This window comes from Trichomonas vaginalis, chromosome I, assembly GCF_026262505.1.
Source record: "Trichomonas vaginalis G3 chromosome I, whole genome shotgun sequence".
Lineage (NCBI taxonomy): Eukaryota > Parabasalia > Trichomonadida > Trichomonadidae > Trichomonas > Trichomonas vaginalis.
In genome coordinates this window covers 5,781,021-5,808,509 of record NC_067203.1, presented here as the reverse complement: position 1 = coordinate 5,808,509, position 27,489 = coordinate 5,781,021, and the positions used below count along the sequence as shown (strand labels likewise).

General features: G+C 31.4%; 13 protein-coding genes across 13 annotated transcripts, besides 1 other annotated feature; 6 read left to right on the top strand and 7 right to left on the bottom strand.

Annotated features, from left to right (window-relative positions):
* Positions 1-37: 37 nt before the first annotated feature.
* Positions 38-178: a mobile genetic element.
* A 1,556-nt stretch (positions 179-1,734) lies between these two features.
* TVAGG3_0936160 (LD33804P family) lies at positions 1,735-3,481 on the top strand (the record flags this gene model as incomplete). Its single annotated transcript, XM_001315649.1, has 1 exon — positions 1,779-3,257. The coding sequence occupies one exon, from the start codon at positions 1,779-1,781 to the stop codon at positions 3,255-3,257; it is 1,479 nt and encodes a 492-aa protein (XP_001315684.1).
* A 327-nt stretch (positions 3,482-3,808) lies between these two features.
* On the top strand, positions 3,809-6,288 carry TVAGG3_0936150 (uncharacterized protein; the record flags this gene model as incomplete). Its single annotated transcript, XM_001315648.1, has 1 exon — positions 3,828-6,173. One exon carries the CDS (start codon positions 3,828-3,830, stop codon positions 6,171-6,173), a length of 2,346 nt encoding a protein of 781 aa, XP_001315683.1.
* Positions 6,289-7,663: 1,375 nt separating this feature from the next.
* TVAGG3_0936140 (ribonuclease inhibitor domain-containing protein) lies at positions 7,664-8,461 on the top strand (the record flags this gene model as incomplete). The annotated part of the gene is made up of 1 exon (XM_001315647.1): positions 7,664-8,461. The coding sequence occupies one exon, from the start codon at positions 7,664-7,666 to the stop codon at positions 8,459-8,461; it is 798 nt and encodes a 265-aa protein (XP_001315682.1).
* A 44-nt stretch (positions 8,462-8,505) lies between these two features.
* On the bottom strand, positions 8,506-9,162 carry TVAGG3_0936130 (pre-mRNA-processing factor 19 family; the record flags this gene model as incomplete). The annotated part of the gene is made up of 1 exon (XM_001315646.2): positions 8,743-9,162. One exon carries the CDS (start codon positions 9,160-9,162, stop codon positions 8,743-8,745), a length of 420 nt encoding a protein of 139 aa, XP_001315681.1.
* A 222-nt stretch (positions 9,163-9,384) lies between these two features.
* On the top strand, positions 9,385-10,809 carry TVAGG3_0936120 (uncharacterized protein; the record flags this gene model as incomplete). The annotated part of the gene is made up of 1 exon (XM_001315645.1): positions 9,579-10,562. One exon carries the CDS (start codon positions 9,579-9,581, stop codon positions 10,560-10,562), a length of 984 nt encoding a protein of 327 aa, XP_001315680.1.
* Positions 10,810-10,932: 123 nt separating this feature from the next.
* TVAGG3_0936110 (spectrin binding) lies at positions 10,933-12,785 on the bottom strand (the record flags this gene model as incomplete). The annotated part of the gene is made up of 1 exon (XM_001315644.1): positions 10,980-12,668. One exon carries the CDS (start codon positions 12,666-12,668, stop codon positions 10,980-10,982), a length of 1,689 nt encoding a protein of 562 aa, XP_001315679.1.
* Positions 12,786-13,098: 313 nt separating this feature from the next.
* TVAGG3_0936100 (glycoprotein 38 family) lies at positions 13,099-14,079 on the bottom strand (the record flags this gene model as incomplete). Its single annotated transcript, XM_001315643.1, has 1 exon — positions 13,119-13,898. One exon carries the CDS (start codon positions 13,896-13,898, stop codon positions 13,119-13,121), a length of 780 nt encoding a protein of 259 aa, XP_001315678.1.
* Positions 14,080-14,107: 28 nt separating this feature from the next.
* On the top strand, positions 14,108-15,468 carry TVAGG3_0936090 (uncharacterized protein; the record flags this gene model as incomplete). The annotated part of the gene is made up of 1 exon (XM_001315642.1): positions 14,227-15,237. One exon carries the CDS (start codon positions 14,227-14,229, stop codon positions 15,235-15,237), a length of 1,011 nt encoding a protein of 336 aa, XP_001315677.1.
* Positions 15,469-16,355: 887 nt separating this feature from the next.
* On the bottom strand, positions 16,356-17,006 carry TVAGG3_0936080 (regulation of cilium movement involved in cell motility; the record flags this gene model as incomplete). Its single annotated transcript, XM_001315641.1, has 1 exon — positions 16,401-16,979. The coding sequence occupies one exon, from the start codon at positions 16,977-16,979 to the stop codon at positions 16,401-16,403; it is 579 nt and encodes a 192-aa protein (XP_001315676.1).
* A 330-nt stretch (positions 17,007-17,336) lies between these two features.
* TVAGG3_0936070 (YhfA family) lies at positions 17,337-17,813 on the bottom strand (the record flags this gene model as incomplete). The annotated part of the gene is made up of 1 exon (XM_001315640.1): positions 17,368-17,808. One exon carries the CDS (start codon positions 17,806-17,808, stop codon positions 17,368-17,370), a length of 441 nt encoding a protein of 146 aa, XP_001315675.1.
* Positions 17,814-18,044: 231 nt separating this feature from the next.
* TVAGG3_0936060 (NAD+ ADP-ribosyltransferase protein) lies at positions 18,045-19,604 on the bottom strand (the record flags this gene model as incomplete). Its single annotated transcript, XM_001315639.1, has 1 exon — positions 18,045-19,604. The coding sequence occupies one exon, from the start codon at positions 19,602-19,604 to the stop codon at positions 18,045-18,047; it is 1,560 nt and encodes a 519-aa protein (XP_001315674.1).
* A 513-nt stretch (positions 19,605-20,117) lies between these two features.
* Positions 20,118-22,535, bottom strand: TVAGG3_0936050 (uncharacterized protein; the record flags this gene model as incomplete). The annotated part of the gene is made up of 1 exon (XM_001315638.1): positions 20,151-22,535. One exon carries the CDS (start codon positions 22,533-22,535, stop codon positions 20,151-20,153), a length of 2,385 nt encoding a protein of 794 aa, XP_001315673.1.
* Positions 22,536-23,301: 766 nt separating this feature from the next.
* On the top strand, positions 23,302-27,298 carry TVAGG3_0936040 (uncharacterized protein; the record flags this gene model as incomplete). Its single annotated transcript, XM_001315637.1, has 1 exon — positions 23,351-27,253. One exon carries the CDS (start codon positions 23,351-23,353, stop codon positions 27,251-27,253), a length of 3,903 nt encoding a protein of 1,300 aa, XP_001315672.1.
* Positions 27,299-27,489: the final 191 nt, after the last annotated feature.

Sequence of the window (27,489 nt, the reverse complement as noted above, 5' to 3'; positions counted from 1 at the left end):
TCTAAAGTTATTTCGATTATTTTTTAAAAATAGTAAGGGAGCGCGGGAGATGATAAGTCGCCCTCAGAAAAGCACTTTTAAGGTTAATACATTGGATGCTTCTAAACTTTCCATTTCACACATTGCAATATGATTAAGGTTAATTTTGTGTAGTTTACCTATCCTCGCCTGGGCATCCTTAAAATATAATGTTAAAAATCAAATTTGATATAATATAATTTCGAGCCTCAGTTGGCTGGGCCTGCCCGAATGGCAAGCCCAGACAACTTCGGGAAATATATATATTATAATTATAGGAAATGAATTTATACGAATAAATTTGAATTTGAGTGATTAACATTATATTTCAAAGATTATTATGTAAAACATAAGAGATATTTTTAGCTAAATTGAAGTGGTTTCGAGAATACTTTGAGATTTTAGAGATTTTTGGAAAGAAATATTGAAAGCAAAGCATTTGTTAAGAATTTGTTGTGAAATGAAAAGAATAGATTTGATCAAAACCTTAAAAAATGGATATTTCATAGAGGCCTGCTGATCACGATTTCTCATAACTTGTTGAGCAGATGTTCACTTTTCATTGAAATAATAATCTAATCTAAGAGTCTATATCTTCATCATCTAGAAATCTTTTTGATGTTCACCAGCTTAGTTTTTTGAATACTACTTTTGAAAATTTGGGAATAAGATGAAAACATGCTATTGATTATATGTTTCATAATATTGGTCGACAAATCTTTGTTTTTAATTTATTTCTAGAGCAAGGGTTAAAAATTGAATAGTTGTAAACTAAGGAACATCTTAATTTTCGATTCAAAATCTTCAGCCTTACGACTTTGTTGAGTGATTAATCGTCGATTCGATCTATATGCATAGCAATGATCCTTTAAGAATCTCTATAAATTTTACGACTGTATAAGATTTTGAAAATATTGATCGAGGAAGTCGTCAAAATTAATCAATGTTTTACCTTGATTTCGCCACACCAATGACCATCAAGAACAAACAATCCAATAACACAAGAAATAATCATGATTCCAATCATTTTAATGCACAAAATAAGTCAAAGAAGGACAAAAACGAATATCAAAGAATCCCAGAGACAAAACAGAGTAAATTTAATCCATTTACATAACTTCAAGGAGTATTCAGATCTCCTTTTGCAATCATTGTTATATTCTTTGTTTAATAAAATTTGCTTATACGGTATTTAATATATTTATTTGAAAATACTATCTCATACCCATTTACCATGACCAAAAATATTAAAATAAAACGGTAAATTGATGTTTCTTATGCGTATAATTCAATAAAAATTATAATTTGAATTTTAACTCTTTGTTAATATAGTATTTAAATTAGTAAATCTTATGTAATATTTATGCATACCTTTCATCTTTAAATGAGGCTTCAGTATCAATTTTAAATAAAGATTGGCTTACTTTAAGAGATGATTAGGAAGATAAGAGAACCATATCCCAGATGATTAACTGAGATAGTTATCACATTATTAAGAGGATTTTTTTTTGGAAAAAGAGCAAAAGCAAACAATTGAACGTTAGACAATTTCGTTAGGCCATTAATATCAATTTCATGCATGATTTAAAGCTAAAATGATTTTGGTATTTTTCCAAAAAAAAATTGCCAAGCAAATCTTTACAAGTAGTTAGTCATAGCTTTCATATATATCTTTAGAAAATTTGATAATATTCAATACTGGGAAAAATTCTGACTAATTGGAATTTACTCGAGGAAAAAAAAATTCAACATTATTAAAAATGCAGTCAAACAAAAAAGTAATTGTCGAAAAAACCAATGAAAATGATGAGCCAAATACCCTGGAAACTTTAATTAAGATAGAAATTCATCCCGTTGAGTCTAAATTTGTTGAATTTTTCGCAACCAAATCATTTGTTGATTGTATTCTCGAACTTTCAAGTGAACAGATTCATTGCCATCGACTAATTCTAGCAAAGTATTCTAATGTTTTCCGTTCCTATTTCATAAAACATGATACAACTGATAACAAGTTGTTACCTCCTCCTTATGTTATCAGTGATAAAGCCTTATCTCAAATTATTGACTTTTGCTACAAGTCAACAATTTCTGTAGATTCTTCAAACATTGTTGACGTTTTTATTACCTCCGCAATGTACGGAATCAAAGTATTGACAGCTTTACTCTCAGAGAGTTTGTTAAATATCCTTGATAACGGCAATATCTTAGATTACCTTCCAAAGTTCAAAATCCAATTAACAGATGAAGCAATTCAAAACTTCCCAGAATTACTTGATAACTATAGAGATTTACGTGATAATATCGGTGGCATCTGTGATATTATTTCCAAGAATTTCGCATTTATTTCTCGATCAAAATTCATTGATAACACGCCATTATACATGCTTCCAGACATCTTAAAGAAAATAGATTACAAAGATCTATATGATACAGCCGTTTTCGAATCCAAAGACGATTTCGTTCTTTATACAATTGATAAGATAGTTGGAGACAGCGAAATCTCAACACTTGATAAAGAATGCTTATCTAAGGCAATTGAGTGGGATCAAGAAAATTCTTACTTGTATTTGACAAAATATAGATTGAATTGGGTTCTTCCATCGATTTTGCGTCCAATTCTTGCAAAAGTCTTCAAATCACGCCAGAAGACAATCCAAAAAGTCGACAAAATCGTCGGAAAGTTGAAGTCAAAAATACATTCCAATTTCGGAGTATTAGATCTCCTTCAGATCATATATGCAAGCAAAGGAGAAACAAAAGTTGAATCCAAAAACGTCCTTTCTGTCCTCAGTACTATGTGGGGAACGACTTCAATAACAAATCCAGCTCTTTCAGGATTTGTACAGCTTACTGCCGATACAGACGGACCGCTTTCGTCTTTCTACGATCCACGTAACGTGTTCGTTCAGGATGACTACAGTTATTTGACAAATTCTACTTGCGATTATCAAAATCCCGAATTCACTCACTACCAACAAAAGCTTACATTGGGATTTGTATTTGATAAAACTGTTGGAAACAAAGTCATCCCATCAAACCTCAAAATCGATGAAATTAAATATCATTTACCAGAATCAGTTAAAAAAGAAACAAGCAAAATTACAATCATGTACGATACCAATAATCCAGGTACAGGCATCAAGCTCGTATGCAAACCTTCAAAGGATCAGGCCACTTACAATATCTTCTCCATGCATGTAAAATATGTAGAGATTATAGGAAAATTTGAACTGGAATAAAAGTTTATTTTTATACATCATTATTTACTTAAAGAGATTAACTATTTTTAACTCAAAATTAACTTGTTTTTCTGACCTTTTCAGAGAATTGAGCCTGAGATGTGTGAAAGTCTGTCATAGCTTTCAATGACTAGCTCAGTTTTAACGAAACCGCAAATTCGAACATTGAAAAGTCTAGAGATTCTTCTTTTTTTTTGTCAACCAATTTTGTGATTTCACATGAGATAATGATAACTAGAGACTATCTTCATATAAATAACATAATTCTTAGGAGCTAATCCTATCGAAATCAACGATATCACAGATTTCCTTTTGTGAATCTTCATTTTATCAGTAAATTATTAATCATTCAAAAATCTATACTAAGCTTTCTGATCATTTAGCTTAATATTTCACAGTCATTATTTGACAAAAACCTTCAAAAATTTTGATGAATTACAACTTTTTGTGAGCCATCTTCGAATAAGAAATCATTTTAACTCAGTATTAAGTATATATTATAAATATTAGATTTTCATAACAACGTCTTGATTGAATAATTGTAAATTCAGAAAAAAATTTTTGGAATAAATGGGTATAAAGTACGATTGGCGTAACTTAGAACTCGTAAGTTACACCAGTATGACTAATATATTAACATTTATTCAGTTCGCTCTCGTCCCGCTTTCAAAAACAAACGTTAGAGGCAATTCTTCCAATTTTTCAGTTATCAATTTCCTTAAAGTCAACAAAATCCTTTTGAGACCAATCGAATTAATTGAAGAATTCAACGCTATCAATCCTCCAATGAGATGCTTGCTCAGTGCCGTTATTATTATAGCATTTATTAATTTAATGACTTACTCTTTCTTCTTCCCAACATATAGACTTTTAATTTATGCTGCCGATCTTTTCTTACCTGGCATGTTGTTACTCGGCATTTGTTGGAAGAGCAAAGATTATGAACCAGTTTCTGCCAAAGTTAATGCTCCGTTCATTATTCTTGGCTTGATTTGGATCCTTGTCAGAATTGCGTTTTCCCTATGGCCCCTTATAAAGAACAGACATCTCTTCAATTGGAAGAATCGCACAACTCGTCTTCTTACAGCCATTTTCCTTGAACGTATCAAGATGTCATGCAAGAAGAACATCGATGAAGATTTCGTAAAGCAACTCGATGAAGATTACGAGCGGTGCAAGAAGCTCATTCAAGATCGTGAGCCAGCAATTAACTGGCAGCGCTATCCAAAGTGGCGCAAGATCCTCGACATCGCAATGGCTGGCGTTCTTATGCTGATTATGATTATTTTGTCAGTTTCTTGGGGATCGATCATTAAGAAGTCATACCAAGGTATTAACTATGAAAGTATTGTTATTTGCTGCAAGGTTGTCACAGCCGTCTTTGCAGTTTTCTTCGGCATCCGCTTATTACTTGCTATTTTATATTTCTTCGATAAAACAGCACCAAAGTTAGTTGAACTCCGCCGTTTAGCCTTCAAGGGTATCATCATTCTTACAACACTCGTTATCATTCCTGTTTGTAACCTTCTTCTTCGTGCTACAGATCTTGAAGATGTTTTCTGCGAATACAACCAGTACTACTACTACAACCAGTCCGGAGAAAACTTCATCGAGTATTTCATGGAGCACATAGGCTCTGGCTGCCAAGTTTGCAACTGGAAATCCTCATATTGGACTCCATGTATGACCGCCTGCAGATTCAACGCAACCCTTGCTCAGAAGGCAGGCAGAGAAGCACGTTATCTCTCTGAATTCGATGTTGCAAACTCTTATACGATTCCTATGGTTCTTATTCAGGTCTTCTTCCTTTTCATTCTTATTCAGATCGAATTCTACATCTTCAAGCAGCACAGAACAATCATCGAGTTCCTTCCAGCTCCAACTACAGACCTTGATGCTAAATTTACTTCAGTTGTTAAGAATCTCCATACAAGTGGTGGCTACGTGTTCGAGTCTTACACCCACAAGCACTCAATGTTCAACTTCGACTTCACCCAGTTCAAGGCTTTCGTTCTATTCGCCACATCCGTGTTCCCAATCTTCCCATCCGCTTCTGTTTCATCCCAAGCACCTTTCATCATCACAGTTATTTTCACCGCTGTCTGCGCCCTCATTTGCATTTACAACCTCGTCCAAAATCCATACAAATCCAGATTACACAACGTTGTCAACACTGTTGACTATTTAGTTAGCACCATCACATCCCTCATCGCCTGCATTGCTACAAAGTTAACAATTAACCCAGTTATCGGAACAGTCGCTTACTTTGCCGTTTTCATTGTTCCGTTCGTTGTTACCTTTGTCAGTCCATTCTTCATCAAGTTCGATCCTTCAATGCGTCCAGTTAAATACGCTCTTAAGGATATCATGAGAAAACAGAAGAAGTTCAGACTTGAAAAGAACAGAAAGAAGAAGAAGAAAGGCGAGCAAGACTTTGATCTCGAGGATTCCGAATCATCTTCAGGCAAAGAAGATCCAGATTTTACTGTTGGAGATTTCGACTCGATCGCTATCTGCCCAACGTATATCCAGATCGGCAGAGCATCACGCGCCAAGAATTACGAGCCAAAAGTCAGAAAAGTTTGGACAAAATTCGATCTCAAGCAGGGCGACCTCGACCAAGCCACAAAGGACATTTTCGATCTCATCGATGAAATGCTTGACTCATCTTCCTTCATCGCTATCGATAATCTCCTCGGTTTCGCCACAATTTATTCTTCAATTTGCCTCGGATGGGGAGTTGGCAACAGTATCGCATTGTGGAAGACTGACGAGATCTTGTATAATAGTATCAACCCTTACTGCGGAGAAGACTTCGATTTCATTACAGCAAACAAAACAGTTCCTAACTCAGGAAACTACTCCTATAAGGTTAACCCAGATACACTTGAATACCCATCAACAGACTTTATATAAATGATTATTTTTTATCGACGTTAAAAAAATATAATTTTTTTTTCTCCTTCTTTTTCTTTTTTTCAATTAGATTATCATAGGTCATTTTGTAGATATTACTTTAAGTTTTTCATAAGGGTTTCGTTTTGCTAAAATTGTCACTTTTATAGCATATTTGTTTTTGGATGTTTTGCGAAACCAAAAAAAACTATGATATACAATGTGTGTGTAAAGAAAATACTTTATTTACTAGTTAAAAAATCATTTGGTATTGATCAAGTTATTTTTTCTGGATAAGATATTATATGGATAATTGGATAGAAAATACAATTATATAATCTTGTACCTGGTTTAATTAAGCTAATTGTCATCAGAAACTTGTAATTTTTATGAATTTCAGATTTTCTTTTCATTACTGCTTTTCTTAATAGGTCAAGTTCTTATTTACGTTATAAAGTATGATATTTACAAATATCAAGTTATCGTGTTTTTTGAGAAATTATGAGAAACAAACAAAAATGAAAAAGATAGGAATAGCAATGAATAGTGATGTGGGTATAGAAAATGTAAGAGATATGAATGCAAAGCAATCAGTATTTAGGACATTGACCATAGATTTCGAAAAAAAAATGCTGCGTATTGAGCGAAAACTATGATTATATTATAAGGCTGTCATTTAAAGCATAATGAAACTATTCCCTTTTCATTTTAATCGAATAAGATAGTAAAGATTTTTGAATTAGCTAGAAACTGATGAGATGTTTTCACAAATCAGATTTTTAATCTCTATAATGCATAATTCATTCAATATCTCAATTTTGATATTGCGAGATATTTTTGCTATCGGTTTCGCAATTTTGACACAATAGCAAGAGGGTTCTATAAGCATTATTATCAACGTAGAATCTGAATATCATATCAGAAAATGTCGCAAATCTGACATTTACCCGACAAAATAGCAAAAATAATTGAATACTTTTCGCAAAAACTTTAAAAATCGATAAAAATATGAAATATAGATATTAAAGAGACTTTTTATATAATATTCATAAAGATTTTCCAAAAATATGATACCGCAAAATTAAAAAAGTGACGTCTTGAGTGGAGTCAAAGGTCGAAATTGCTAGCTAAATGTTTTTTTAGCGAAATTGCGTATTGTACGTTTTTTCGCAAAACGAAACCCTTATTTTTCATATAATTCAATAATTAGATCTTGAAATTTCAAAAATTCAACTATAAAAAATAGCAAAATCCTTAGTCATATTGACTCCTGCATGACATGCCATAAAATCATACACATATTATCCTTTTGAGCATATCTGAAATAGCAAATTAATGATCATTAATAGGTTAAACATCAAGTGTTCTTATAGACTCTTTCATTGTCTCAGAAAAAAGTTTTGAGCCTTAGGGATTCATACTGAAAAACGTTATAGATAAACTGCTGAAGAGATAGATGCATTGCGATTCTTTTTGTCATAATAATCATTGTTATCAATATGCATTAACAAATGAGAGATAATGAAGTTTTTCAATATAATAATATTACATATTCAATAGTTGATGTATTCCGAAGAGAAGTTCGTGTTGGAACTGGAATATTCAACGAGACTTATCCAAATGCTGTTAATGCAACATATTCTGGTATATTATGTATTCCAAACTTTATTACATACTCTGATCTACTATGGCGTGTTGTTGAAATAGGCACATGCTCGTTCGCCTACTGTAATCAAATATTATCTGTAAAGATAGGCTATAATATCGAAATTATAAAGAACTATGCATTCTTCAGATGCTATTATATCGAAAATATCACATTTGAGAAGCATAGCCGCCTCAAAACACTTGAAATGTATTCTTTCTATGATTTATATGGCCTCAAAACAATTGAATTTGGAGGTGACAAGCTCCAAACAGTCGGTCATTACGCATTTGGATTTAATTTAGTTCTCAAATATATAAGATTTCCTCCATCTGTAAGTTTCATTGATGAAAAAGCATTGAGAGGCTTGGAATTATTAAGTAGGATAGATTTTTGCGGTGTGTCATCAAGTAATAAAGACATATTCGCAAGAATTGATCAAGAGAATCATTTAACACCTACAAATGTCATGATAAAAGTAACATCACGTTACCAATCAGAAAAATTTGGGATAAATGATAACGTGAATCTTGATAATTCGATAGATTGCATATTCCCTCATGCACTCCGTGATTATGATCTTCAGTGCCGAACAATTTACCACAGTAGTTATTTCTTTTATTATTCCTTATTCTCAATTTTCATTCTTATGTCTGACTCATAAATAAAATTCTTTTTTTTTCCTATCAATAAATAACTCTTTTAGAACGTCCAGACACAAACGCTATCAATAAATACAATCCAATCTACAAAAAGGAATCTTTAATTTTCGGTTTTGGATCTTTATTGAAGAGAGACTCAAATTAAGATAGTATTAATTACATGTAAGTATCATGCGGAACTCTGAATTTTCTCAATTAGCCTAGATAGTAAAAATAAATTTATTAATCTCTTGAAGTTTATATATATACTACAAACAATTTCTTGTATTCTGACATATGAGATCTATTGGTTTGTTGGATTTGTATCTACTTGATGAATTGCGATCTGATCAGGATTTTCTGTAATTAGTCTTGCAATTATTCTTTTGGCTGCTTCTTTTTCATATAAGGCTTGCGCAAGCTCTCTTTCACATTGTCCAAGTTTCTTTCTTGTTTCAAATAATTCTTTTTGAAGAATGTTCCATTGATTTTGAAGGCCAGAAAGACAATCACCAAAAGAAGAAGCCTGAAATTCGGGCGGCTCTATATTTGTTTGTGAAATTTGTAATTCAATTAGATCATTTTCATGAAGTGGATTTCCAGTAACTGGACAAACTGGTGAGTTTTTAATAGATTTTAGTATTTCTTCCTTATCATATATAATTCCATTAGGCGTGACAACAGGAACCTTTGGTATTTGACCTGTTAATGCGCAATGGAGCATTTTGAAATGAATGAAAAATCAGTAGCTTTGACTTATATGTTCAATAAGAAACATAAAAATAAGACTTGTCTTTGTTTCCACTGTGATTATCTCACTACATTTGAGCTCAAATATGGTTTTTATAACAGAAAAGAAGGAGAATATACAAACATTAGATATAGATTCTATTAGTTGAGTTTAAATTCAAAATTAAAATCTTTTTATTATTTCATTTTTTAAAACTGCGTTTTGGATCACATCCGCCCTTATCCAACTAATTCATAAGTTAAGCTGCTGTGCAATAAGTTGTTTTGATTGGGTATGTTTACTTTGATAAACGAAAATATGGCGTAAAAATGAGATTTTAATGATATAATCCCATTCTCATGATGCTTGTTAAATTTTAAAAATCTTTGGTCACTTTTCAAATCATTTTTATGTCTGTAGAGAAAGATATCGAGAACAAAATTAACATAATGCTCACGGAAATCACAGAGAAAGGCAACTCTTGCAAACTCAAAGCAGTCATTGATAAATTTTCTTGCAATGAAGAATATTTGGATGTAATAGGAATTAAACAATTAAAAGAACTTGATTATTATCAAATTGACACTTCTAAATTATGCAAACATTGGAAGTACATTGGTAAAACTAAAAAAGACGTTCAAACCGGTCAAAAAGTTCAACAAAAAACCCTTAATGATTATATTCGTAAAATTAAAATTGATAAGGGAAATGAGTGCATCATATCATATCAAAAATTAGAATATGAGATTCAATCCGAACGCATTTCAAATGCTTTTGGTTTCTTGGGAAACGAAGCTATCGAACATTGCTTAAATCAATACAAATATTGCACTGAATTGATCGACGAATTTGAACAGTTTAACAAGCAGTATGACGGCCACTTGAATGAAGAATCCATCTGCCAATATCTCAGCGAAGGAGATGAGAAAACTCAATTTGGAATCAAGACATTTATTGATGACTTTTTTGGAGAATCTTGCACCAAATACGGACCAATTTTCTATGAAATTTTGTTTAAATTCGGACCAAAAGACAAAATTAAAGAAAACTTCACCAAGTTAATAAAGCCAGACAAATACGAATTGTATAATTGGATCCAGTTTGGCAAAAGTCTCACCGGAGAATATAAATGCCCTGTTGTTAGACCAAGCAGCAGCAATCCTTTTGCTTTCAAAGTTGATACAGGTGATGGAAGAATATTAACTATTACAAGGGATTTCAATGATAAACCAAATTCTTATGTTCTTAATGATAATGAAAAAGTTATTGAGGGAACAGGCTTTCGTGATGTTCTTGAAAAAGCAGGGCTTGTATTACATGATATCGATGTTGGCAAAGAAATTGAAAAAAATTTTTCAGATTTCTTTGCAACTTATAATACAAATGATTTTTAAAGCTGTAGCTATAAGATGTAATCGAGTCTATTAATTATAATGTTATGATATATGAAGATATAAAATTTATTTAAAGCTTTTTTTTTATCTATAATTTTCGTCTTCATTTTAAGGGTGTACTTACGCTCATCGGACTTTAATTCAAATTTATGATAACTGGAGCACAGCAACATTGGAATCAACCTAAAACAACATGATTGAATTCCGTGTCAAACCAAAATAAGTACACTATAAACATTCATTATATACAAATGATAGAATAACTAGGCAATTAATTTTAATTTGTATAGATGATTGATGATATTGTGATTCTCACTAATTTGTTCACCCTATATTCATAGTATAGATTAATTTAAATTCGAACCCCTCTCTCAGATAATTTTCTTATTTATTGTGAATTCAAAAAAAAATTATAAATTATAACAGTAAATGTTTAACATTAGGAAGAGCTACATCATATGGTTTCTTTTGAGACCCGCTAAGAGTATCCTTCGACAGTCCATAATCTAACAATAAAGAAACAACTTTCTCATTACCTTCTTCTGCAGCAATATGAAGCGCAGATTTATCATAAATCGTGTTTCTGAAAATGTTTACATCTTTTCTCTGACAAAACTCTTTGACATTTTCAGGGTTTCCTTGTTCAACAGCTTCGAGAAAAGGAGTTGATCTATAATTATCTAATTCATCAGCTTTAATACTTTCTAATGAAAGCAATTTCTTAACAATATCGTGATTTCCAACTCTACAAGCAAAGTGTAAAGGAGTTGAACCATTTTTTGACTTTTTATTGATGTCAATTTGAGGAATACTCAATAAAAGATCAATAATATCAATTGACTCGTTGACAATAGCTTTTATTAAAGGAGTCTCACCTATTGGATCCGTTTCGTTGATTAAAAAATTTTTGGATTCTAATAATAATTTGACAATTTTGAATTCCCTTGTATTTACAGCTGCGATCAGAGGATTCATTGAATTGATCATCTGTAAGTCATAATCAAGTATATTTAGTGAAATGTCAAGTAATAATAATTTTCCAAATTTTATTGAATCTGAAGCAAATACGAAGGCAAGTTGAACTCCTAATTGGCCAGCCCATTGTAAAAGTACATTGAGAGCCGGATATTTTGTGTCTTCCATGTGAAAATAAATAAATCTAATTTGATCGATAATTTCACGATTATTCTGATCATTATTGATATCAATTCTTTCTAAAACCCATTCGATCATCTCCGGAGAGCCATTTTGCAAAATTGGTCCAATAATTTTTTGAAAGTTATATTTTGAGGTTTTTTCAAAGATTCTGAATATTTCAAGGTTTCCTCCTTGAATTATGTATTTTTCTATCTTATCAAGATTCGCATTGTTGGAAATTAAGAATTTAAAGCAATTAATCGCGCTATTCTTTGCTGCTAATTGAATTAATGATATTTCTTGAGTGGTAGGATTAGTCATGAAGAATAAAGGTCCTATTTGAGCATTAACATCGAAAGAAGGATCTGTTGATAATTCAATAAGAAGATCAACATCATCTCTTGCAATAGCAGCCGCAATTGTATGATCATTGTAGCCATTTAGTATAAGGTATTTCCTTTCATTTACGTTTTGCATTAAATCTAATGTAATTCTCATGGCTTTAATTTCTCTTTTTCGATCTGGGCTTGGTTTACTATCAAGAATTGATGTAATGTCGGAATAAATATCATCTGTTGGATTTATAAAGTCTCTAAGAAAAAGCAAAACGAGAATAAGTTTTTCTGGTTCAATATCTGAGTCAATTAATTGTTCTAAATCTAACAATCCATCTAAATAGATGAGTAATATCATTCTTGCAAACCATACAGAACTATAATACTTATTAAATTCATAATGCAAATTTTCCAAGAAATTATCGAGCTTTTCGTAAAATCGAGTAAATAATTTAATCTTTGATGGATGTGAAAGAATCAAATTTTTGATTAAACTATATAAATCGTCGATTTGGAAATCATATGAATTGATTAATTTTATATATGATTCAAAATCGATATCTTCTATGTGAGAGAGCTGACTGAATGCCTCCATGAATATCTCTGAGTAGTGCATAATGGAATTCTGAATCATTTTTGCTGGACGAACAGTTCGATCAAAATTCTTGATAACATAAAACTAGTAACTTTGCTAGATACATTACTATTTAATACTCACAAATCAGTATGAACAGCTTATACAAGGCTCGCTAGACGTAAAATGCGACATACATAGTTCAAATAAAGTAATAATTAATGAAAACCAGAAAATCATGTATTCTATTACTATGATCAACAATTTTAAGTATCTTATATCTACATGAGATATTGTGCAATTATTTTCTGACAGAGCGCGCGCAATATCAGTGTTTCCAAATATAATTTATATTTTTTAATAAACAAAGTTCTGCATTCGTCATAGAACATTTTGTAACGCCATGCAGACGAAGACACCACACTCCTTTATTTCAGAACAATTGGTATTATGAATTTCAACTATTAAAGGTTTAATACTAGCATTGAAACAATATTAATATTAAGAAAACTAGCATTTCTTAACGCAAATAATAACGCCAACAATAATGGAGACAATGACAATAACAGATGCAACCGCAATAACTGCAATAGCCCATACAGGGAAGCTACTGCTGCTGTCCGCTGTATTCTTTGTATCTTCTTTAACTTGATCTGTTGTTTTAACAGCATCTTCTCCAAGAAGAATTACTTCTAAATCATCAGCGAAGAGCATCTTTTCTATATCTGCTGGTGGACTTCCTGTCTTCAAAAATTCTAGTTCGACTTTACCCTCTATATTATATTTATAGTTTCTACCTTTTTCGATATACGCTATATAAGATCTAGATTCATCTATTTCTATGAATATTTCTCCATTAAATTGTGCTGCTTCGCTTCTAGGACGATCTTTCTCTGTTCTAACTATAAGATAAATATTATCGTTATTTGATGTATTCATGATTTTCTTAATTGAAGGATTAATGTTCATATATGTCAATGATTCAGTAACAAATGTTAATTTTTTTTCTGAAACCCTATATTGAGTGTTATATTTTATTTTTTGAGAAAATGATCCTGATGCCATTGTTGAAAAATAATTTAATTGTCTTTTTTGCTTAACAGCAACTGCATCCCAATCATGTAATTTATCTTCGGAATAACTAATTTCGGTTGGAATAAATGGAACAATTTGAAGTTGGCATCCATCTAACTTCGTTAGACATTTGACTTTTGAATAGACATATGATGTAGATTCATTATACGTTACTGCAAGTGGATTATTTACTGTGACAGATTTAGTGACTTTCATTGTATTTGGATTCAAGAACTTGGCTTCAACTTCATAAGCTGTATTATTACTTGCAATGAAATAAGCATCTTCATAACAATATTCTTGATTTGGTTCCAGGTTGATAATGCCTTCAGCACCGGAACATTATTATTTTTATATACACGAGGAATTCTACTTACTGCTAACCTATGGAGGAGCATTAATTATTAATGGAAAAAAAAATCGGGTCGTATATATTCAAAATTTGTGAGATTCATAATATTTTAACAAAAATAATTCATTAGGATATATGTGGCTTCATTTTAATTTTTTGACAATCAAAAATTTTGCCAAAATCAAACAAAAAATGCTGATTTCACGTATAACTAAAGACAGGCTTGTACGATCAGGGTTCATTGACATTACAAGATCCAAAAAGAAATTCAAAGATTATGGTGTTTGGAATGGAAGTATCCTAGAAATAAATCTTTCAGGAGAATTTCTAACTGATACTGTAATTGACTTAAATGACAAAGCACACTCAATTCCTCGTTACGAAAAGTGTTTCAGAAAGCCAGAATACCCCTTAACATATTATCCTGACAAAAACAATTCATATAATTTAACAGTTGAAATTACAGAGAACATGATTATTTATCCAAAAATAATAAATTGCAAGAACAGATTTATTGATTACTCATTTGTAATCAAGAATCCAGGCCCTAACATTGATTCCAGATTTGAAAAATTAAAGACTCTATATTTGGTTCTTTCATGCATTCATTTTATAGGCTCAATTGCATTACTATTCATTCAATACTATTTTGCATCTTTTGGAGCATTATTAAAGTCAATTACAACATTTATTTTATTTTTTTCGATCAAAAACATTGATATCCTTGGAAGCCATTGCTTTCTGATTGAATATACAAACTACTTTGCAAGTGGACTATTCTTATATTTCACATTCCGCTCAGGAATCATAAAACATCTTGAAGAAAATTCCTATGATGATATTGAAATGATGATTTATCATATATTTGGTTTCTTCTATTCATTTGTTCTTCAATACACGGTAATACGTGGTTACTATCCTCACTATGGAATTATTTACATGATAGCATTAGGTGCAAATGTTTTGGTTTGGGGTGATATATTATTATATTTAGGAATTCTTCCTTCTGAAGTATATGCGCTTAGTTTCTTAGGCTTCTATATTCTTAAATGTGAAAGTAAGTATTTCTACCCACAATTGCTTTATGAAATAGGTGTTTTGATAAATTATCTGAGTATCATTTTCTATCGATATATTTGGCCGGATTTAAAGGACAGAATTGATTACTCAGCCCTTTTGGATATAATCGGTACTACGTTTTAATATATTTTCCCTCTTTCATTCTTGTTTAATTGAATAAATGCGTATTTAATTATATATGTAACCTTTTTTACATGCATCTGTGAATAAATTCATGATAGTATTGATTACTTTCTAGATGTTTACTATGATTTCTAAACGGATGAAAAATAATTATTTGATTCTGCTCTATAATTGACATATATTAGGAGAAAAATTCTAGAATGACAAAAATGAAAAGGCTTTAGCGTTTTAGAACACAATAAAAATGATTTATTTCTCTTGAAATTTTAAATTTTCAAAATTTTTAACCTCATTTTTCCAAAAAAAATCGATAATTGAAAAAAACGTTATCATTTTCTTCAAAATTGCCTAGTCATTTTCTAAAATGGAAAAAATTTGGAGAAACTCAATAAGGAGAACTTCATTCTAGATGTCCAAAACAATTGCTTTCAGTAAAAAAAGCCTCGAAAATTTTAAATATTGATATTGATTTTCATCAATCACTTAATATCGTTTGTTTGCAGTCGATGTTATCGCATATTATTAAATTTTAATTTATTTGAACATACTATAAATCGTTTTTAAAGCTTATCAAAATTTCGCGCAATTTAACAACACTCCAACTATCATACACAGTTACTATTACCACAATCTCATTTTAAGAAGAAACGATTAATAAAATCTAATATCTAACGATTTATTTACTCAATTCGAAAAATATTTTTATTTATTAATCCTTATTTGTGCATATTTTATGCACATATGTAGAAAGAAAAACAAATAAAGTGCTTCTTCAAAAATACCTGAAAGCAGCTTAATCAATAAATAATTTACTTTCTTAACATGGAATTTTGCTCGTCTTGAGCAATCTTTTTCGTTTAACTTTCATAACACGATAAAATATCTGCACTGTCAAGTAAAATACAAATACTTTAGAAGATCATCATATATCTCGAAATCAAACGAAAGTCATTCTATGAGTCCATACACACTATTACTATACTTCATATGCCAAGCATAATGGGAACAATTTTGGTCGATATCTTTGTTGTCGACGATGCTTTCCCCTTTTAACCAGACTTAAATAGAGAAGATGTCTGATATGTTATCTAATTGAAACTTTGAATTTCTTGTTTTCTAATTTAAAGTTTTTAATAAAAAAAAATATAAATTTAATAATCATTCTACTCTTCTCCTTCTGGTTTAGTTGGAATGAGTCTATATTCTGGTGGAACTTCATCTTCTGTGTAAAGTCTATCGGAGAAGTAAATACGTCTAACACGGCAGTTAGCATATACAGAGACACGAAGAGTCTCAATGTAGTTAGTACCATAGGCACGGCGAGTGAAATCACTCAAGTTAAATTGAATTTGGTTCCAGCCTGGATCAAGTCTCATTGGAAGTGTGCAAACAAATGGTTTGACACGTGTTTTAGACTGGAAATTAGATGCGCGGAAGCGACGCCTCATATTCATATCATCTAGTACTTGAATTTCGAATGTAAAGTATTTCTTCAAGTACTTCAATACTAAGACCAAAAACGGAAGCTTAATTGCAAGCTCCTCCTTTGGATCTATTGGACATGTAATATATGTATTGTTAACGGTTGTACTAACGATTTCTAGAACGCAAGATCTGATGTCTGGGTCTGTAAGTCTCTTGATATAGCCATTCTCTACGTGCTGTTCCCAAATGCTGAGGGGTTTTGATCCAACAGAATAGAAAAGATTTAAGAAACCAGCTTGATATTTATCCCTAAACATCTGAAAATTTTAGAACGTTTTTTTTTAAACATGGAAAATTAAAATCCCAATTTGATAATGTTAATATATCATCAATCAGTAATATCATTGATTTTCTAGATATTTGACCAATATTAGCAGATTATTAATACATTCTCCATTCGATATCAAGATATTTACCCATCTCATTAGTATCCGCTTGAAATATGCTATTTTGTATCAGTTTCATTTCATTATTGAATGCATTAAATGATAGAAACAAAATTATGAATAAAATTATTGTATATCAAGTTAAAGATTAGAGCAAATGATAATCACATATATGGGGTGATAGTATAATACTAAGCTCTATGTGAATAAAATAAGTAAAATATTTTTTCAAGAAAGTTTTATTGAAAATGATCAAATACTAATTATTTTTAATTGTGGCCTTGTATTTAAGAGTTGTTTCGCCTGTGAGAGTGTTTGCAACAGGGCAAACAGTAGTTAGAGCGATTTGGGCAGCTTGATTGACTTTTTCTTGTGACACACCATCTGCATCAACAGTGAACTTTATATCAATTTCATTCATATGTCTTGCTGGCTTAGTATCAAACTTTCCAATAACTTCGGCAGAAATATCTTTGATTTTGTAGCCTTGCTTCTCAAGATCAGCTCTTATATCAGCTGATGAGCATGCGCCTAATGCCATAAGGATTGCTTGCCCTGGACGAACTGCTGGTTTTGAATGATCTGTTGATAAAAGAATATCAATACCACTTTTGTTAGTGCAAAGCCATTTTCCATTTCCAATGCATTTGATGACAGCCTTATCAACGCGTGTAATACTGCGAGAAATTGATGAAAGCATTTGTGTGAAATAAAAAAGTGGCAGTCGTTCAGATTTTTGACATTTTATTCCCATCATTTTAACTTATTACGGTAATCAAAATTTTTATAATTTTTATTTGAACCCTAAAAATTTTGTCACTTTTGCAATATTCAATCATGATTTAACAATTATTATAAATGCGTAGATAGCAAAGCATAAAGACAATATTATACATAACATGTTTAAAAAAACAACGATATAACAATAATTAGCGTTCAATTTGAAGATTTTTGCAATTCCAAGACATCCTTTATGGTTGGTATATCTATTGGCGGTGTCGCTATTACATCATACGATCCTTTTACATTCACGAGGATAAATCTCACAATAACAGCATTTGCATCCTGTAAAGTATGTACTCGGCCTTGATCTTTAAGGTCTGGTGTTTTAGCAACTTCACAAAGGCTCATTAAGCTAATTACTCGTCCGAGAGCGGAATTAATATATTTATTTTCGCAATTTCTTGCATAAGGAAGGGAAACATCCGATTCTCGTGAGAAATAAATGCCAGGACCGAACTTTGAACCGTTTACTTCCATATTTGTGCCAGTTGCGTTGACCAAACCATTTCTAAGAATTGAATGCCATCTAGTAAGGTGAGAACCATGGAATAGGAATGTAGATCCATAAGAACTCTTCAATTTGTTGAAATTTTCATCTTTTTGTGGTGATGAAAGAAAAGTCATGAACATGATGCAGTCTTTGTTAAAAATAGATGGTTTGAGGGTGTTAGGAAGACAATATATCTGCGCTCTATTTGAAAGAATGATCCATTTGACTAAATTAAAGGGTTCATCACCAATAAATTTTTGAATGTCATTATCGTTTTGGCAATTCTCCATAATTGTCTTAAGAGAAGGTAATTCTTGGAATATCTCTTTCATTTTTGTCAATTCGAACTCAGTTGGACATGGTAAATAATATTTATCATCTAATGCGCATGCAAACAACGTAAGAAGCAAATCAGCAACATTCTGATCTCTTTGTATTTCAGAATATAGCGAATTTCCGACTCCAAGCTCTTGAAATGTGAAATTACAAAGTTGTTTTTTGCAAGTTGTTGGTTTTATGCCTGGCATATCGATTTCATCGCCGCAAATGATGCAGTGATTGTAAATTCCTAAGAATGCTTCACAAATTTCAAGAGTTAAATATAAAAGTGGACAATCATTGTATTCAAAGGCAATATGTTGATGATTTTCATTGCATTCTCCTGTCATCAAGAACTTCTGAGCATTTTCATAGTTATTATTGAAGTATTTTAATACATTTTCAACAGCAATTAGATCATAACCCTCATTACTTAATTTATTAACTAATGTGCTATCAGAAGTACCAGGAGATGAAAGAATTAGCACTGCAGACTTATAGTATTGCTTTGGCTTGTAATTTTCTGAGAAAAATTTATTAATTACGGATTCTATGTAAACTCGACCAATATATTGCTTTTTGTATATAGGATGTGATACATCTAAAGATATGGGTTTCTTTTTCCAATTAAAGCCATCCAGCTCGAAATCTATATCTAAAATGTTCTCTGAAGAAAAGAAACCTAAAACTGTTTGTATTGAAAGGGGTAGAAACGATTTTGGAATTGATAATCTAACAAAGCACCCTACTAATTGAGCTGGCTTAGAATATACAATTAAATTATAGTTATTTACAATATTTTGGAGTATTGTTGCATTGGCATTTAACGTGGTATCGTTTGGTACATATACGTCTTCATCTTCATCTAGATTTATTTCTTCAACATCTTCTCCATTTTCAGACATTATTAATTTTTGACACTTTATTTGTCAAAATTATTAATTTATGTCACTTTATATGTCAATTAATCCAAAAAGACATTCACTTCAGGACAAATGTTAATTGATTCTTTAAAAGTTCATATCTCTTTTGTTTCTAGGGCTTAGATGTTCTAAATTTATCAGAATTTCCATTTAGATTTATGTTAAAGTAGATCAACACTTTTTTATATTTTGACAAGCCCAAATCAGTTAATGAATGAAAATTACCAAGGCCATTTGGACCTTCGGCATATTTAATTGAAGTGGTACTCAAATGAGGCTTCAAAGATTAGAGATGCATGATATAATCAATTATACTTCATGCAAATTATTAAGTAAATTTGGTACTTCTGATAACGCATTAGGTAATCATTTTGCGCTTGAATTGCGTTCTAGCCTAATGGATCATCGATATACAATGCTTTATGTAACCAATGGATTGCAATATACTAAGATATAAGAAAAGATATCTAAAAGAAACAACTTTATTATAATAATATTTAAAACAATAATAAAATACATATAGTTAACTTAAAGGTTATACTTGAACAATGAAGCAGTCAAATTATTTAATGTTTCATCCATTTCTCGTTTTTGTTGAGAAGAGAGAATTGTTGCGTATCTGTCTTGGAAAGTCAAAATCAAGTGTTGAACAGATTGTATAGACTGTAGATATATCTGTGCCAATTCACAAAGCATCTTTGATATCTGAACAATCAAAATTGTATCAACTTTATCTAAATTAGTTTCTTTCTGAGCTTCCAATCTTTGGCAAGCGTAAGAAACTGCCTGTGCAATGATCTTGTTCTTTGTCTCACTATAAGCAATCATCAATGACAAAATAGTTGGATATCTAGAGAGAGTAAACGTGTTAATTCCATTCAATAATTCATTGGCTAAACTATCAGTCAATTTGATGTATTTTGCAAAAATCTTTGACATAGAAACAGGAAATTCTTTGCTCAAAATGAGAATGAATCTCTTTGGAGCACGAATCAAAATGGAAATAAACCAACCAAGAACTTCTCTGTCTATCCTTGAATCGCTGAATCTATCAACAGCATCACATAAACAAACACAAACTGATGCTTCTTCGACATTTTCATCTCCATGAATTATATCCAAAGTGCATGTCAAAACAATTTTCAAAGAGTTCTTATGATGAAGAACACTGTCTTTCAGCTGGAAGACAAATTGGAGATTGGTTAATCTCATGGGAGCTCCAAGATTCTTCAATGTCGCAAGAACAAAGTCAAAAGATGAAATGAAATGACAAGCAGACCATTCTTCGTATAATTCATCGGAAATCGAGTCTGGATTATTCCTTATGTCCTCGAGAACTTCACGTGGATGGCGAGGAGTTGTAATATCATCCATGGAAAGAGAAAGGAACCTTTCATCATCAGCAAATGGAAAACATGTCCTCAATATATCGCAAAAGATGAAGAAAACTTCGTATTTCGAACAAGCGGAAAGAATTAATCGGACAGGAATGTGCTGTAACATATCTCTCTTTCTTGGTGAATTCAACATCATTACTAGAAGACATGCAGCTGTTGCAGGGGCTGGATTCTTCTTGATGTATTGGACATCAAAGAATGGTTTGTCGGAAACTATCTCTTCGATGATATCTGGTAGGTCTGCGTTCTGTGAAAGTGCTTGCATGAACTTGTTGATTGATTCAAAGTCGCTGGAAGTGACTTCAGTAAGAGATCCAATTGCTCTGGCGAAATGTTCGCGAACTTCATCAGGTCCTGACTGCGAGAGTGTACTACCAATGATGGAAAGTGCTTTGGGATGGTTGTCAACGTATTTCTTCACATATTCTGGGAGATTTGGTCGACAAGATAATTCATGGAAGAAAGTTCCTTTCGAAATGGTGTTGAAACTCTTTCCAAGATAAGTTGTGATCCATTGAGCAACTAAATCTGTGTTGTCAAAGTACAAATTCGAGAAAAATAACATCATATCAATAAAAGATTCTTTCTTCGCACACATGTAGTCGATAATTGTGTTTATGTACGTAGGTGGGAAAACATGGATGTAGAAGAAAAGAGAACAAAGAAATTTTGTATCCGGACATTTTATTAAAACTTTTGCTTCGCTCTCATTCATGCTTCTTAAGCATGCACACATCCTTGCAATGCAAAGATAGTAAGCTTTCGTGTCGCATTTGATTGTTAATAATTTTTCAATTGCTTCTGTAAGTGGTTGGAAATTGCAATCAAATTTTTCAAGTAGTAAACTTGGAGAGTTGATTCCAAAGTAGTGAACGTAAAGAACTGAAAGAGTTTTCGGATCAATGACTAATTGCTGTAATAAAATGGGTCTGAATTGTGGAGCTAGAACGGCAAGCTTGATTCTGATGATTTGATTTGTTAATCTCATGAATAATGGTGTAATGAAATGAGGAAATGCAAAACATGTTGATAAAATTGCTGTTTCATCCATACCTAGAAGGATTGTAACGAATGTGATAAATGGGACTTCCGCTTTAAACCTATTGTATAAGATTGGGAAGATATCTGCTAAATATCGAGAATAAGCTTGAAAATTAAATAATTCAATGGGTTCTCCTCTAGTTTGTTTATCAAGATCTCTTTTAAGGTAAGCAACTTTTTGTCCATCTGTAAGAGAATCGATACTTTGTTGTGGAGCTTCATCTGGAATAGGTTCTATTGGAGCTTGGTGTACGGCAATCATTGACTGAATACGAAATGATGGTTTTGATTTAAGTTTGGAGAAAACTGGTCTATATTCTTTAGCATTTAATACTAAGAATGGGAGAACAACATTTAATTCCAGCTCTTCTTCAGTTTGAATTTGATTTCCCTGTCCACTATGCATCATTTCAAATAAATTGGAGAGCTTAAAACATTCAGTAATTATTTGGACTGGATCAAAATGAGGATTCATTATAAAAAATGGATCAATGATTAAGGAAACATAATATAATTTCTATGTAATATTATATACATTCGTTCATAGTGCAAAATAATTGAATAATGATAAAAATTTCAAAATCTATTCATCTATGCCTCCAACGAAAGATCTGTTATGCCATAGCGTATTGTATGCTATATTCAGTAGTCAAAAGCGCAATTTATTACATTTTTAAAATCCAAATATATTTTGGTTAACAGAGTAGACAAGCTTAAAAATATATCATATTTAATGCATTTTAGTACAAAGATCATTACAGAATTCGAATAATTAGCAGATTCTTGAAGTCATATTATGTTAAAATGATAATTGTGCTACATTTCTGGCGAAGAACAAGTAGGCAAATTATCCCTATCATAACGATTACAAATTAGTTCAATAAAAAGTAAGACGTTTATTAAAATTTTGAGAAATTACCGGTGAAAAGTAATATTGGATATTTCTATATGTGAGTATTATTTTTAAAAACAACTAGTTTTTAATTTCTTATATTCAATTTTTAAGAGGCATAAAATTTTATATTACAAGATTGAACAAATTGATGTATATATTGTAGATATAAACTCCAAATTATAGCTAATTTTCAAAGAAAAAAACACAGTCAATTTAGTTAATTGAAAAAACCAATCCGATATATGTTTCAACCATTTTCAATTTAAAAAATTTTCAAGTATAAAATTGAGTCATTCACAAAAATTAGATTCAATTTCAGATACCGATACTAATTGATATATGTTTAAAAACAACTCTTTTAGACTTTCCAATAAAAAAACTTTGAATAAATCATAATGATTGGATACAATTACCTTGCTCATTCGGAAGTATTAACTCCATTCCTTATATTTTGTCGATATTTTGATGATTTGGGTGCAGTTAGTACATGGCAAATAGTTGGGCAGCATATTGTTTCCAATTTAAATATGTTATTGATTTTATCTCAGGCGATAGCGACCACAGTTATGATTCTACAACGATCTAATCAGGAAGAAGAAAACGAGTCTCTCAGAATATTTCGAGAAATTCTTGGAATTACTTATGAAACTAATATTGATTCAATTTACTCTGTTAAAGCTATATACACGTATCTCATTATATTTGTATTCTCAGTCGTTTCAATGATTATACGTTTAGACCAACGAAAATCCAGAACAATACTACCAATGCCGTCATTATTGTTTAATTCTTTTTACAATATTATATCACCTATATTTGTTACATGCATATGTATCGGATTTTCATCATCATTGTTTAATTTGATAGCTCTTGACAATATAAATGCAATTGTAATCTTAATTCTTTCAGGATTATCAGCACCTGCTGCAATTTATGGAGTTATTCGAGTTATTACAGATTCACGCATGGAAAAGCTTCCATACGCTTCTCCTATGATAGAAATTTCAATGGGCGTTTTTTACTACTATATTGCATGCATTGTCGGTTTAATTTACGTAGAATATTCAAATACAGAGCGAGTCTCAACACTTTTTCTTACAATTGTTTTAATGGTAATTGGAGCAATTTTTATGTTCCAAATCTTTAAATTTCCTATATATCATTCACCATGGCATTCACTGATTGCAAGAATCGTCTTAGGAACAGTAACTGCATGTCTTGGAGTAATTTGCACTTCAACATCTTCAAAAATTTCAATTAAAAAGGCCCTAACTGATATTGGAATTACTGCGATAACATTTGCTGTTATAGGAACATTGCATACATATATGTCACGTTGGTGGGTTCGAAGAACTTTGAAAAGAATCGAAATTGTTGATCCTAAAAACTATTCACCTCAAAGACTTGCGAGATTCCTTTGTGTTGCTGATGTAAGAGCTGACCAAGAGAAATTTGCCAATGATTTTCCAGAACAAGTCATGAATTGTTTTCCGGATAATCAATCGCTCGTTGTTTTTTCGATTGTATACAAATTATACGATATTAATGCTCATAAGGATTTATTACTATTTGCGCAGCGTTTATCAATGTTCAACGCAACAAATAATTATTTATCTTCAATATTAAGATCGATTATATTTGTTGCTCAATCATCGACATTAGCGAAGGGTAAAGGTATATCTTCTGCACTTCTTTCGAGATGTTATAAGCTAGAAGAGCAGTTTTGGCTCCATTCAATACAAAATAACCGAAAAATGTCTCAAATTGTTTATCTAAACCTATCGAAACTTGTTCAACGTGCCAAGCCATTCTTCGAACGCCATAACGCTGTGATCGGCGGAATAGACGCTTTTTTGGGAAATATTTTATTCACAAAAACCAATAAATTACAGAACAATTATCTACCAGATGGACAAGAAGAGGAAGAAAAATCAGAGAATGGCCTCCAACTCCAAGAATATTTTGATGTCAATGATGATTATTTTTCTGAAAGGATGGAAAGCATTTCTAAGTATAATCCTGCTAACTACAAGCTTGTAAGAGGACTTTTGATCACTATAATTATTCTTATTATTTTTGTTTGCGTTTTAATTTACATTTCAGTCTCTCATGTTGATTCTTTCTCATATGCAAAGTATAATTTAGTTCAGAACCTTTACAAAATCTTTGCCATTATCATTAACTCTTGTTCAATTCCTGGATATTATTATCTTCATCCGGTAGATAACCAAACAAGAGCAGAATTGGTGCAATATATTAACGACTCATATGATTTTATTTATGACATCAAGGCTATAAGTAATAATGCGACACTATTTGGAAAATTTGAAAATTTGAAGCAATTAGTTCAAAATGCAACACTAGCAGGTACTTACGTTAATAATACTAACTCATCAACTGAATTATTTGGCTTGCTTTATTGGAGAGGAAGGGTTTTATTTGATTCTTTTTCTAATTATGGTCAAAAAGGATCAAGTACACTCAAGAGATGCCTCTATTGTTTAACTGCTGCATTTTTCGTATTTCTTATCCTATTTTTAGTTGCAAAATTCGGAATGGCAAAATATTACGAATTTGTTGGAGGACAGACCATGTATTTTAACAAAGACTTTGCATCAATGATGAAAGTAAGATATGAAGCTCTTACAACTATTGATATTAGGCTTACAGAAGAGCAATTCAAATATAAGGATTCTTTTTGGGTCTTTTTCATCATTGCTTTCCTTCCATTCTTTATATCATATGCATATTGTCTTGATTTATACTCAGTTTCTTCAAAATTTGTACAATTTAACACCAATACTTTATATATCAGTCAAATTGTACCAATGATAGCCAATAATAACCTCCTATTACCACAATATTTGAGTAATTCAACAGGATTGAATAACAGTTTAGCTTTAGAATCTGTCAGATTAACATATTCGTTAATTACATCATTGATTAACTCTTTGTACATCCATCCTGTTACATATAACTATGACAATATTACCAACTTCGAAGAAGATCCAAATATGATCAATTTCACAACAATTAAAGAAAAAGAACTCAAACAAAAGCTAGATATCATAAATAAGACAATATTTTCAGATTTCTTCAATGCTACAACAATTTTGCTCAGAGATTGTTACCTTTTACTATCAGAAGAAAACGAAGAAAACCTAGATTACGTTCTTAAGATGTTAGTTCCGACCACTTTAAGCACTGTGCAGTCTGCAAAAGATCTACTTTATGAATTTAACTTCAGACTTACATTTTTAGGTGATTCTGTATTATTTACTTTTATATTTGCACCAATACTATTCATTTTAGCACTATTTTTGATGACAATATACGTGTATATGGCTATTAAAAGGCTTGATACCTCCTGTGACCTTGTTAAAAGAATTATTTCCCTTCCAAGATTAGATAATCCTTTCTTTGACGAAGCCAATCAGTTCACAGGTTTCAAGAAGCTTCCTAAACGCTTATCATCAGAGATTTATTCGGCATTTCCGATGCCAACGTTCCAAGTTACAAAAGAAAAGAAGATTTTACATGAAAACGAGATCGCATGTGGAGTATTTGGTGATATAGTAGGTACAGATGCTTCTATCCTTCCTCAGAAAGTGATAGATTCCACAGGTCATCATCATTATTTCAATTATTCTTGGCATTTCAAAAAAGCACTTCCAAAATCATTACATGTTGATGGAAATGCTGTTATTATATCAAATGATATAACAAGTCTCGTAAACAAACGCGAAATGCTCAAGAATTTGTACAAAGACATACGACTCACTTTTTCAATTCCGACGGTTTTACAAAGAGAGAAACCAACACATATTCAAAACGTCGCTATTGTTAATTTCTGTTTCTCAAGGGATGTAACCAATGAAAAGTTCCTTAACTACTCTTCGAAGATTGAAGATTTCTTCAGTCAATTCGTTTCATTTTTCATGTTTGAAAAAATGAGATTTTCTTTTTACGTTTTGTTCTATGATCCAAATGCATCCAGACAAGCTTCAAGAGATGCAATAAGCTTCGCACAGATCGCTAGATACGAAGCAAATAATAGACAAGTCGAGTGTAAAATAGCCGTGGCGATGGAAGAAGAAGTTGTTGCAAAAGCGGAGAAAACTGACATGATTTGGTCGGTGAAGTTCCCTAATGCAATTTTGTGGAGAACTGACGCAATGTTCTCGCAGATTGATTACGGACGTATTATATGCTTGTCTAAAATGTCTCCTGGCATGCATTTCACGAAGTCGATTCACATCGGCATAACTAATGAACAAACTGAAGTTATTACATTCTAATTATACTATATATTGATTTGTTTGTATTTATAATAAATATGTTTCTATGAAAAAGATATCAAATCATTTTTTAACACTTGTAAAAAAACTTAAAATAAACGAGAGTTTTCGTTTGCAAAAAATCCATTTTGAAAACTTGTTTTGGATACAGATTTCAATGTATATGCCATCAAATCTATATGATCCTATTAACAAGGCTTGAATTATGTCGTCTGTAACTGCTGAGCCAATTTTTA